Consider the following 13742-nt stretch of genomic DNA (forward strand, 5'->3'; position numbering starts at 1 on the left):
GGAGGGAGGAACATGAGTCAGTAGAAGGGCTTCTAAAAGGAGAAAGTGGTTTTAAAAACATGAATATAAAAAACCTGCTCCAACGAGTAACAAATACTAAATTTCTACTTGGACAGGAAGAAACAGCTTTGTATTTTGGGAATTGTTGAAAAAATCTGAACACGGAGTTGCCTTGGCTTTGGGAAAATACAAATCTCTAAATAAGTTTATATGGAAATACATAAGAAATAAAATTTATAAATCCAGAGTGTAAAGATATTATAAAGAGCATAGGGTTTGAATAACTTCAGTGCATTATAAAAAACCCAAAATCAATTCTGGAAAAGCAAGGATATAAAATATTCTCTCTCACTCACGGCACAAAAACCCTCTATAAAATGAATGAAAGCTTGAAATAAAAATTAAAAGACTGCAGAAACATATTCCAGGTGAAGAAAGAGAAGGAAGTAATACTGAAGAATTGTCTTCATAAAAATATTAACAAGAGAGCAATTGTGAAAGCAAACACACGCTAAACAAACAAAATCAGTGTTTATCCTCACCCCCCCAGACCAAATCAGAGACACCCAGGGAAGATACAGGTAATTGATTCTACTGAGGGATTATTTTGTCATCAATCTACAATTAAACTCACACCACCCTGAGATCCAGATAAGAAGCACCAGTGAAATAAATGTTATCTGAGAACTCTCTCACAAACCCATTCTCAAGAGTGTTAAAGGTCACGTAATACTCAGAAATAAGAACAGGTGCAGCTGCTCACCTACAACCCTGGGATCCAAGGTTTTGTCTCCATAGCTCCTTCCTTATCTTGTTTCTACCCAAACTGTGGCATGTTCACAATCAACAAGTTTATCAGAATGACAATTCTCCCTCCTTAAGCTGATACATTTACTAGAAATCAAAATGTTTTTAGGTTTCTTAACTTGCAAATAATAATACCAGGTATAAAACCTTTTACCTTCAGGCTTTGCCCGTTCTGGTGGAAATGCTTGTCCAAATGCTTGGCTCTAGGAGTGGCACCAAAAGCACTTCATTCCCACCCAAACCCGGCCCAGGCTGCTCCTGGGAAGACCCACGCAGCGCACTGGGAAAGAGCTCAGCTCTTCCTGCTGCCTGTCCACTCCATCTGTCCTCTTCCTCCCAAACCCACACTTGCAGGGGGATGCAGGAAGTCTGCCACGCGCTCCAGGGAGCCTCTGCAGCTCGCCAAAGCTCTGGGCAGAGCCGAGGGAGGCAGCTCTCCCGGGGCTCAGCATCCTTTCATCGCCTCAGAGGATGAGTGAGTCCATCCAGGAGGGATTTCCACAGCCAAGAACCGATGAAACAGTGTCTGAACATGCTTCTTAGACTGTGAGACCAACTGGAAAATATTTATCCAGATCTTATTTTTTTTCTTTTCTTTTTTAAATCCCACTTCCCTCTTCAAGCTGCCATAAAAACAACAGACCCTGTCTTGTGAGGTAAGCACTTCCTGAAGAAGAGAACTCCTCTGCCACTCTGGTGCAGAGATGAAGCAAAAAAAAAGGCCAGCCAAGCACTGGAAGGAAGACAAACTTTTAAAAAGCTGATAATCTCCAAGTGTTTCAGAGGAAAGTGGAAATACTTTTAATTAAGTGAGCTTGTGGAAGTAAAGTACTTGGCTCCTTGGATAGAAGGGAGGCAGAAATTCATCTCCAGGTTCTCCTGGCTGAACTCCAAAGCTCATCTCTCCCACTGTGTATTTCACAACACACAGAAGGTCCTCTTGGGTTCGAGTCACAGTGACAAGAATTTCTGTCCCAACTGATGTTTCCTGGTAGGCTTTTGGTCAAGCTTTCCCAAGTAAAACTGCTGGCATACTTCAGAGAAACCCCAATGTCTTACACCATCTTGTGACTAGTAAAGTGCCTCAGCACTTTTATCACAGTCCTCAGCTGGCCTGAGGATTTCCAAATTCTACTTCTTGTAGAGAGGAAGAGATCCATTTTCTTGGATTTTATCCTGAACAGTAAACAGGATGGTAGGCATGGGAAGACACCTTCTGTCCACACAAGCACCAAAACAGTCACTGGGCAATTTGGTGACACCCTCCCCTTCCCCCCAGAACTAAACTAGTGTGGTATTTGAAAGGAGAACACAAGATTTGATCCCTTCTGAGCATTTAGGCTGTGGCTGAAGAACACGACAGAGGAGGCACATTTCTCTCAGCCCTTTTATCCTCAAATCACCTCCCTCAGACCTCAGATCTAAACCCCTGGAGCTCACAGCTTTTACCACTGTTTCAGCAGGTCTCAGCCTACAGCACTGTGTGGGGCAGGAGCCTCTGCCCAGCAGCACAGGCAGCTCTTTAAGGAAAAATAAAACCAGTGGTTAGCAATTAGCTGTCCTATGGCTGCATATCCCACACGGCTGCACAGGCTGGACTAGTTCTCTTAAACACAAGCTGTTCTCTGCTGGAAGGAGCAGAGGCTGAACCTTTGGGATGGCAAAGGCTGAAGTGAAACTCCACGGAGGAGTCTGTCCATCCCACCAAAAGCTCTGTTCTCCTGTGACAGTGGCTCAGGACCTCAAGCAGGACCTCAAGCAGGACCTGGCCATTGCAGGTGATTTTATGGGTGACTTCATTTCCCCAAACACCTTCCCGGCTACTATTTCCTCCCTCGAGAGAGTTTGACTTTTAATCTAGAGACCCATTGTTTTTCTCTCAGTTCCTGAATTGTGACTCTCTTTGCAAAACCAGTTTTGGCAGGCTCAGAGGGAGGTTTGGCCGACCCCAAAGAGCCACAAAGGCTCAGTCATTGTCCCATACCTGGCATGAAGTATTTACCTAGTGGTGGCTTCTCACAGATAATCCCTTTTCTTCTGTTTACTTTTCAGACTGCTAAAAGCAAAGCATCCCAATAACCTAGAGACTGGCAATACTTGCAGTGTAAGAGAGAACCATCAAAGTGCACAAGAACAGAGGGAAAAAAAGGAACTACAGGATGTTCTGCCCTTCATATACTGCGAGATTTTGATCCACAATGCTTTTAACACATAGAATATCTTCCCAGGAAGTCTCAACAGCAGTGGGAGCCTGCAGGAGAAACCTTTGTTCCTAATCTGAATAAATACAGAGGAGGGGGAAAAACCAACCAAACACTTCAACAGAAAAGGAAAAAAAGTCGTTCTGTTACCTTTTTTTTTTACATGTGTTCCACACAATTTAACAAGCATCATCAAGCCAAATTCCTGTTGGGAAAGGTCCTGGAGAAACAAATCAGTGACTGTACATAACTGGGCTCAAACAGATATAGTTCCTCCTTATTTATTTCTCCTTTTTGGCCATTTGTTTTTGTTTTAAAGCAAGGTGACAGCTTCCAGTAGCAAACACAAGCCTGTCAGAGACATTCCACAGGGAATGAAAGACTGAACACCCCTGCAGACAGAGTATATTCTTCTTTCACTACTATTACTACTGAATTTTTTGGAATACTGATGACTTGTCCAGCAGTCTCAACTGGATCCAGATGTTATCAGGCTTTTAATACGATAATCTGAAAAGTGCTGAGGTTTTGGGGAGAAGTAAGGTTTATTTTTGGTTTTATTACAAATTTAAACTTTGTGGATGTTTTTCCAGCCACCATCAGTTACCAGGTTCAGCCCGGGTAGCCCACCACGGAGTTACAGAAAGCCCAGGAGCAGAAAAAGCAAATTTCTCCCCTTCCTTCCCTTTCCCCCCCCCTGCTTTATGAGTGTTATTATAAGCAGAGTAGATTTAAATGAAATCTCAGACTGGCATCTTGCTGACCTCAATCCCAGCTGGCTAAACCCTTGCAACACTGCTGTCCTTGGCATCTACCAGAGAGCAGACACCAGTTCAGCCGCTTGATTATGAAATGGAGAATCTGGTATGAGGAACTAGAGCCATTCCACTGCCTGGAACACTGCTTGAAAGACAGCTTAACTTCTCTCTCTCTCCTTAGTACTTCACTGACAGTAGCAGGCTTGATATCTCAATCAGGGCACCACAACACCACAGAGGATACCGTGCCTGCAGGACTGAGAGCACCACACACAGGGTGCACTTGAGAGGGAAATGCTACTGCTACCACCACGTGATGCTTGTTTTCAAGGGTCCTCCAAGTTTTTAAGCATCCACCAAAACATCTCATACCGCTTCCTTATCAGGAAAGGCCCTTTTTCAGTTGCTTTTTAAAAATTAAGCTAGAACATCAGAGAGTGACCAGTGTCATGTTAATAAAGCCAAGTTAGGAAACAGTTTAAACAACTACTGTATGCCCCAAAGAATGTCCCCCTACACTTGCCTGCTACACAAACAGAAGCAGAACAAAACAAAAATGAGGTCGTTACCTCTACTGAAATCAACTTCATCATCCTCTGCCTTCCCTTCGTTTATGGACTCACCGCCAGGCTCCCCTTTTCGACTCATTATCTTGGAAAAGCCGCTTGAGAGAGAGGAGAAGATGCCCCGGATGAGATATCCCTGCTGCTCGGCGTCCACCGAGCGCGCGGCTGGCAGGAACGGCTTCGCGCTCCTGCTCCCGGTGTGCGGCACGGGCTCGGACAGGGAGCGGCTGAAGGGGACCCGAAACGGTCTGGTCCGTGCCTGGAAAAGCGTCTCAGCCGGGTTCTCATGGAGATCATCGGCACCGGCGGCATCCACGCTTGCAGAACTTTTGGCAAGCCTTGGATCGCCGCGCTCCCCTCTCAGACTGGAGGAGCCCTCTCTCTTGCTTATCCTCCAGGGAAGCCAAGGATGAGTCTGCCACCTGTGCACTCCAAGAGCTCTCTCTGAGTCAAAACTCATTTGTTTATTCAACTTCTTGCTTTTCATTTGGTGGTACCAGTGATAGTCCTTCAAGGCAGCTGCGCCAGCATCTTGTTCTGACAGAGATCTTCTGAAGGTCCTGGGAGAGAGACCGTAGTGCTTTTTGAAAGCACTCATTTTCCACCCCTTGGAGTTCAGCACTTCACTTACGTTCCTCGTTGCTCAGTAGTCACGCAGCCGTAGTTCCTCACTCGCCATCTCACGTCCCCAGTCACTTTGTTCACCGCTGTGAACTGCAGGACAGCAGAAGTTCTTCCTGAGGACCTTCAGCATCAATCCCCAAAGCAGGTATTCCTACATCTCCACAAGAAGGATGTGCCCTCGCCTACGGCACACCGACTTCTAAGGGCACACGAAGCCCCGCCGAGCTCGCTGCCGCTTCCTGCACTGTCACATCTCTGCACCAAGCACTCAGGAAATGACTAAAAAGAAGAGCCCAGCCATGAAAACCCACAGTGCTCTTCGGCTTTTTTCGGGTCTACATTAAAGATTTGCTTAAAAAAGAAAAAGGAATGCGAAAGTACTCAGCTCCAGAGACGCAGCAAAGCCTCAGAAAAGGGTTAAAAAATTGCAATACTCGACTATGAGTCATGCACATGTTCTTCAGCTAAGCAGTAGAGCATATTACTATATACAGTTAAGTATAAAGTAAAGTTTCTATTTACCACAGGTATGTTGTATCACTTCAGAATACCTAAGAGTTGCCTTTTGGAGAGAGATAAAATAGGCAGATTCATCAGAATCGAGCGCTGGAAGCACCAGAGAGGAAAGCAAAGGGGAGGAATGGAGTAAGGAGAACAAACGCTGCAACTTAATGCAGTGAGAGTGTAAATACACTGAAGGGAAATAAGTAAAGGGGAGGAGAAAAGGGACTGAGAGGGTGGGTGGGACTTCACCAAACACAGACCAGAGGGAAGGTTTTGAGGCAGGGCAAACAGAACAGGGCAGCAGGCAGTTATTCCTTTTTCTCCTCCCTCTCCCTCCTCTTTTAAGCAACAGAACAGGGGGTTATTTTTTATAAATCTAGCTGGAATAAATGAGATGGAAAAAAATAGCCCTATCTGTCTAACCAAGAGGAAAAATCCCTCTTGCCTTTGCTACAATTTAAGAAACAGCTGACTGTTTTAAAATCTCATAAAGAAAATATCCGCTGGTGAACAAAGATCACGCTTACCAAGTTTTAGACCAGAATACTTAAATCTCAATCTACTCAAATCTCTGAAAATAGGGGGTTTATAATGGAAACGCTGACAGACCCTTGGCAATAAAGTAACAATGAAAACTACTTCTCTGGTTAAATAAAATGATAATCTTGTCTGGCAGACCAATAAAGCTTAGCCGACCCACTATGGGATCCTGCCTTTAAGCCAGGCTGAGTTCATCAGCCAAAGTGCATTCCTGACAGTTGCAGATGCAAACACTTCCTTACTTAAGTGTATATCCCTGCCTAGAACAGGGATGGAGTTACCCAAAGACCTCCATCACACCAAAAAATAATCTCTCTCTTCAGTAGCAAGTCAGACTTTTCAATCAGAAGCAAAAGAAGCAACAATTTAAAATCACCATATCGTAGAATCACAGAATATGTTTAAGCAGTCACAACAAATAACCTCAGACACAAGCTCAAGACACTGCAATGCAAATTCTGCAACAAATAATGATGCTGCCTCTTGTGCTTTGTGGAAGTCCTGCTGCTCACAGCACAAGTGTGGAGTGACAAAATGCACCTAAACCAGAACACTGCTACAAGTTCCACCCAGAGCAATGAAGTCTCAAGGAAGCACAAGAAGCAGTGAATACAGAGAGACACTAGTACTCTCAAGGTGAAAATGAGATGGAGACTCCACCTGGAAAAAAGTTGGTTGGTTCTTGTCTTCTGCTTCTTGATCCCGGGGGTTGCTGATCACCCTCAGATGCAGCACATCTGGCCCCATTGACTCACGTGGGTTGAGTTCTTTAAAGTGACTCCTGGCTTGACCCTTACCCACTGCTGGGAGCTGTTCTCCTTGATGCTTTCCACCAAGCACAGAGGCCTGTGAGTCCACGTTTCCGAAGACTGAGGCAAACACTGTAGCACTGAGGGCCCCGATTTTAACCAGGTCTGTTACTGGATCAGCCACCCCTTCCAGCAACGGGTTCTCCTTTTCCTCGTTGAGCCCATTCCTGCTACTGTGCCAGTGGTGCTTTGGACAAATGCTTTGAATTAGGCAGCCTGGTAAAGGAGGCTTTATGGATAAATCCGACAGATGCCGATGTGGTTCACTCTAATGGCACAGCCCATAATCAGCAGGGAAAGCTGAGAACGTGAGGAGGGTTTCTGGTCAGCTCTGCAAGCCTTGCTTGCACGAATTTCCACTAACACATCAACATCTACTTTTGGTTTGGGAGCACAGAAGGGCAGGAGAGGGCAGAAAACGCAGACAGACAGCGCAGTAGCTGAAGTCCCCCTGGGGTTTGCTTGTTTTCTAACTCCTGCTAATATCTCAGAGCCAGGCTGAGCACCCACTCAGACCATGGTTTGAAACAGCATTTGAGAGCCCTTATCTGCCCTATCAGAGGACCTGGTATGAGCGAGGAATGACTCAACTCATAATATGACACCAGCTGCATCAAGACAATTCTGAAGCAGGGATTTATTACAACAGCACTTTGGACAGGACAGAACTTTAGGTGAGACACTGGTCAGTGCATGAGGACAGAGATGATCACCAGGCTGCTCTCATCCTTTTCCATCACCATCCTGTGGATGCCTGACTGTATGGAAAGATCCCTTCCCCTCCTTCCCAGTACAGCTGGCGTTACACCGATCACCCAGACCACCCATTTCAGCCAGGGAATACACAGAAAGATTAACCACAGATCAAGTTACAGCACAAAGCAACGTGCAAAACCAGTTATGGGTTAACTTCTACTTAAAACTATTTTTATTGGTGTGGCCAGGGATTGGACCACAGCTCTGTATAGACTTAACAATACAGAGAAAGGCTTCAATAAGCACTCTAAGTGAAGCCCAGGAACATCAAAGTTGCAGTTTGGCTGAAGTTTGAATAATATTGAGATGGGTCTTTACTTTTTCTGATTTCATGTTACCCCTGCTCAGACAAATGCATTTTGTGATCAAAGAAAAGTTACCCAGCTGCCTTGGCCTCGCTGAGATTTCCCTGTGTACTCTTCTGAGGGTAAAAGGATCTTTCTCAAAGTGCTTTCATAGAAAGGCATACAAGGCTTACATGTTTATCAACATAAAACCACTGATACACAAGTTTGCTTAGTCTACCAATAAGACAATACTTTTAATTTGCCAACTCAAAAATGTTAGCCTGGGCTTCAAGTCAAACTGGCCTCTCCCTTCTTTATACACATCATCAGTAGCAATGATGATGCCCAAACAAACCCTTTGCCTACACTAATCCAAGGCCACCGAGTCAAAACCGATCTCAAGTGGCTCCAGCATTTCTTGTGTACACAGAACACACAAGCCAGTAATTCACGTGGCAGAACTTTCTCCTTGATCCGCAGTCCAGTTACTCAGGCAAAAACCCAAGTCCTTCCAGAGCAGCAGTTTATCCTGGGAAGCATTTACATAGTCTCACTATCACAAAGAAATCAGCTTACAGCAGTGACTGCCAGTGGATTAGTGATGTGAGATCCCCAGCCACCCACGCAGCTGTCAGCAGGTAGAATAATGTCAGTGGGAGAAAGGAGTTTGTCAATTAACTCGAGAAAATCTTGAGAATATTTTCACTCCTGTTTTTAATACCAACTGCCTACAAACGTGATCCTCTGCTTGCAAATTTTCCTCAGATTTTTTTTTTTGGTAGTGTTTGCAGTTCATTGTGCCAAATCATTCATTTAGCTTTAGAAAATTACTATTTTCTTCCTAACAATCCAGTCACTTAATCATCCCACTTGACATGTTTAACAGCATATATTTCACTACTGCGAGCTATTTAAATAATTTATGCACAAAATGCAGATTTGATATGTTGGAATGGTAGCTGCATTTCAGCTTTAAGATTGTATTGGGAAAACAATCTTTCTTAACTTTGTAACATTTCACAGAGAACGTACACAAGCAGCATCACATTTGCACTGAGCATATGAAGATAAATCTTTGGCAAGGGCCTCCTGCGTGGGAAGTCCCCTCTCCACCATTCAGCTTTCCAAAAGAACTACCCAGCTCTGCTCCACGGAGCTCCAGCAGTTCCTCAGAGTGTCTGTTGTTTAATAAATACGACCAGTCAATTACAAAAAAATAAAAAAAGCAACACCACAAAACCCCCCAAATGCATCATTGCCAAGCAGCTGGAGGGAGACCCTGTCTCTGATGATACAAATTAATGTTTAATGCTGATCTCTGAAAGCTGTGTAGTGCTTGAGTAAAGGCTCTACAACGTGTAAAAATTGAGTTCATAGCTCATATCAAGAAAAATATGAACTGCAATCACCCATGACCGAGCTGTTCTGTTTTAACTTAGTTTAGGACCAAGCACAAACTTACCACCTTCTCATTTTTAAATTTTTTTTTTGGCCAAGACACGTTGGGAGAAAGGGGAAAAAGATTAGAGTTAAAAAAGAAAAAAAAACCAAAACTAAGCCACACAGCCATAAAATCCATGATAAACCCTGGACATTTATTCACCACACCTGGGTTTTCAACCAAGTCCTCTCTTCTAATTCAGAAGGACAGTAAGTCAAGCAAACATCACTTCTGAGAAGGTCCCAGCTTAAGTCCCAAATTACCAGCCACCAAAAGAGCTTTAACCTGTAAAAAGCAAACCAAATTGCATCCTACATCCTCCCAGAAGAAATACAGAGGGACAGGGGATCCTGGATTTTGCAGCTGAGCTCCCCTTAACTCTTTGCCCATTCAAAACTAGCCCAAGTACTCACTGCATTGGAACAGTTCACGGAGGAGTAATCAATATATAAAGCAAAAATCATCACAAAAGTCTTCCAACTGACCCAACTTGACATGTAGCTGAACAGCACAGAAGATGAAAGATTTTTCCTTCCCTTTAAATTAGAGACTTTTCAAAATATTAAGTTTTGTTTACGCAAGGCTAAGTAATTAATGACCTAACATCCCCTTCCCATCTCCTATCACCAAGATGCATCTGTTTCCCCCCTGCAACATTTCCTGCAGGTGGATATCACTTTTCCTCGGCTCAGGGCAGAGCAGTGCACCTGACTTTCTTGACCACTTAAAAGCTAGTGTTAATTAATGTTTAGAAGTTATGCAGAGGACCAAAGAAATAGCACCTTAAAAACTGTTGCATTTGGGACTAGAGTGGCTGGAAAAGCAAGTGTGACTCTGGGATTGGAGTGACTTGGAATTCGCATGACTGGAACACAGAGATCGATTACTGAGCCCAAATTAAGAGTTCCTGAGAGCAGAGCTGCCACCTGAGCCTCTCCCAAGCTTTGAGCTGGCAAAGCCTCCCAGTGACCACACTGCAGGCTCACCTGTCCCAGATAAATCAAGATATGCTGTTTTCACCATGCTGAGAATGAAATGCCTCTGTGAACAAGCTAAATGGTGATACCAGGGCATTCAAATGCCACAGAGCACGTCATTTTCCTCCTCTAAATTCCAGTGCCAAGTCAGGCTGTGACTGCTGTACCATCCCTGCCCTGTGTTTCCAAGCCCTTTACCTTCCACCACAGCCAAAGCTGCAGAGATGCAGCCCGACTCGGCTCTGCTTTCACCACGGTCCAGTTTCTGAAGGCAGGTACTGAAAAACTTTCCGAGATGCACAGGAATTTCCACCTGAATATGAGGAAGAACTTCTTCACTGTGCAAGTGACCACTCACTGGAACAGACTGCCCAGAGACAACGTGGAGTCTCCCTCACTGGAGATATTCCAGGACTGTCTGGACACAATCCTGTGCCATGTGCTCTGGATGGCCTTGCTTGAACAGGGAGGTTGGACCACATGAGCCAATGTGGTCCCTTCCAACCTGACCCATTCTGGGATTTCTGCTCTTTAATTCCCTCTACAATTTCCCTGCCAATACGAACTCCCCACCTGAAAGTCTCCTGCCTTTGTTTTTCCATGCTGTTCCTGTGCAGAGCAGTGAGAGATAACATAAATTTATGAGATGCTGGGCTTTGGGTGGATGCCAGGAAAAGTTAGCAAGAAAACCCCATTTCAATACGTCGCGAATAAACCTGCGGAACGGCCGTGCCAGGTTTTAATTTCACCAGCAACCTTCTGTTGTCGTTGCTGACGACCAAACACGGCCATGCCAAGTTTCAAGGGCCATAAAAACGCACATTTAAGAGGCACCCAAGCTCAGGCAGCGGCTGAGGGAGCCCACACACAGCTGCGAGCCACCCCAAACAGCCAAGGGTTTACCAACATGCACTGGTGCAAATAAACAAGTGTATGGCCTGAAGGTGAACGCTCTGGCAATCCCTCTACAGCATGGAAAGGTGCAACAGCAAAAAGGTCTGTGTGGAGCCACTGGTGGCACTTGCCTCAGGAATTTGGAGAGATTTAGGGGATTCTGTGAGGAAGGCAAGCCCTCGGCCCTGGCCTGTGACACGGCTGCTCCCACAGGTCTGGCTCCACAGACACACACAGGGAGCTCAGGCTGGCAGGAAACCCTCTGGAGCCACAGATCACCAGCTTCACCACTGAGGACAGACAGCTACACACTGACTGCTCACTGACAACTTTTGCAACTCCATAAATAAATCGATATATTTATATAAATGCATAAACTTCGACTACATAAATAAAAAAGTGCTTATGCCCACCCTGACATCCATTTCTTGATGATTACAGGTTGGGCTTGGTACCATTGGAAATATCATATACAAGCTTTTGATTTCAGTTTTTAATGGTGTTGTTTTTCAGCAGGCCAAATTACCTTTCCATCACCCCGCTCCTTTCTCAATTGTAGTGTTTGGGATTTTTGTGGAGCGGAAAAAAAAAATCATTACTGCTGCAATCCTAAAGCAGAACACAGTTTTATTGCTATATGTGATCCCTCCGTGTGTCAAACCAGCTACAGTTTAAACATTACTGAGAGGAAAAATAGTTATAGTATATAGGCAAGTTAATGGATAAACATCACAAAAATGGTCTTGGTAACTATTCTCAAATAGCAGGTGCACATATTGGATATATGTGTGTATAGAATAATTTACACAATAATAATTGCATAAAATTTCCAGCCTTTATTTTTGTGTAACTATAAAGGAGCACATCCTCACTGCAGACTGATGCAAAAATAAGACCTACCAGCTCTAGTCTCCACCAAGGATATCAGGAATTGGGTTTATAACTCCATTCTGCTTTTTTTTTTTTAATTAACTGCTGTAACTCTGTTGGCCTTATTTTGTCCTTGTTAGAGTGAATAAACTATCTTTATATTAACAACTCCTTCACACAATACTAGCTTTGTAAATGTATTTTAAAACAAGCTTCTCAAACACTGGAAATCCCGCTGTAAAGCCAAGTAGCAGCAAAAGATAACCAGCAGCTAATTGAAAATACTCTCCAAAATAATTGAAGAGTGTACTCTTATGGTGTATATAAACAAAGAACAAACTTCAGCAACATGTAAAATTAAATTCTTGCATTTACCATCTAAACATCACCAGTAATAGAAACACTGTGTCTGCTGTGATGGCCCTTGAGATTGAATCCAACCATAAGCCCAACACTGCCAAGTGCACCACTAAGTTGTGGCACTGGGAGCTGGGCACACAACCAACCAGAAGGGAGAATTTACGAATCCACAACTCTTTTAGGCTCTGATTTTAGGTAGGGAAATTCCTTGAGCTGTATGAGAACTATCCTAACACCCACCTTGCAGCCTTTCCAGAATGCTGTGTTAATATCAGCAAATTAAAGTGCAACAACGGACGATAAATCAGTGACATCCAGAGTTTAGGATTAAACCTTTATCTAAATGGAGAAATGAATCACAGGGAGGAATGATGAAACATGCCAGGATCTCAGAATGCCAAAAGTCTGAAGTGAAAACATTTAGAAGCAGTGTGGAAGGAGGGTCTGTGTAAAATTCCAGTTGCTGTAGAACCGACTACTACGCACCACACAGAGAAAGTTGTAAAAGAAATAACCAAAAGAGGAGAAAAAAGAGCATTTACTAAATGTAAATGACCTTCTAACCAGAAAGTTTTGTCTCCACAGGTTGTCTGTCAGCAACAGTCTTGAATGAGTGCAGAAGCCACATGTCAGGGACAGTGATGAAGCGCTGAAATGAAGATGTACCTTCTGCCAGCCTGAGCCTGCTGCGAGCCCGGCGCCAGCGCTGGAGGAGACTCCACAACTGGCAACAGTGGGCAGAGCCACAGGATGGAACAAGGTGACCTGCAGGCACCAAAACAGCACAAGGCTCGGGGAGAGAAAGGAGCACTTGACTAAAACCTCCTGTGTTTGCAATTTAAAGAATAATTAAAGATGTCCAGCGTAGGACGCTGCTTGTGATGAGCCACGTGATGTCTGAGAGCTGAACCTGTATGTCCTAACTCAAGCCTGGACTGTGAATTTAAATGAAACCCCACAAAAGTTAATATTAACACCTGTCTGATGGTAACATGTACAAAAGGAGTCTCTCCCCAGAAGAGAAAGATACAGAATAACTTCAACCTTTGACAGAGAGGATGGGAGGAGGGAAAGAAAACAATTCCTCTTTCAGAGACTGCTTAGGGAACAAATTTGTGACACATGTACACACTTCCCCATTAAAGGGCAAAAGAAAGAAGTGGGACATTGTGAAAAAGGATTTGCATGAAGCACAAGGCACTGCATCTCAGGCAGAGTCCCCAGCCAGCAAAGCCATCCCAAGGAATGCTGTCAGTGCCAGCTGTGTAGGGAGGCTGAAGCCCTGTCCTCCAGCAAGCCATCACAACAAGCACTTCATATTTTTTCAATGTCTTTTTATTCATTATGA

The 13742-nt window shown here is 44.2% G+C and overlaps 1 protein-coding gene across 7 annotated transcripts in view; it reads right to left on the minus strand.

Annotated features, from left to right (window-relative positions):
- Positions 1-13742, minus strand: part of RASAL2 (RAS protein activator like 2) — a 184068-nt gene that overhangs the window by 96891 nt on the left and 73435 nt on the right. The window contains exon 1 of one of the 7 annotated variants that reach the window (XM_051805767.1): positions 4336-6672. The exons of the other annotated variants lie outside the window; for them this stretch is intronic. Coding sequence (XP_051661727.1) covers positions 4336-4930 — 595 coding nt within the window. The 5' untranslated portion in view covers positions 4931-6672. Of the gene's footprint in view, positions 1-4335; positions 6673-13742 lie in introns of those variants that run through there. 7 annotated transcript variants of the gene reach the window in all.

Source organism: Manacus candei, unplaced genomic scaffold (genome assembly GCF_025592945.1).
Source record: "Manacus candei isolate 608988 ecotype Guabito, Panama unplaced genomic scaffold, ASM2559294v1 h1tg000005l, whole genome shotgun sequence".
Taxonomy (NCBI): Eukaryota; Metazoa; Chordata; class Aves; order Passeriformes; family Pipridae; genus Manacus; species Manacus candei.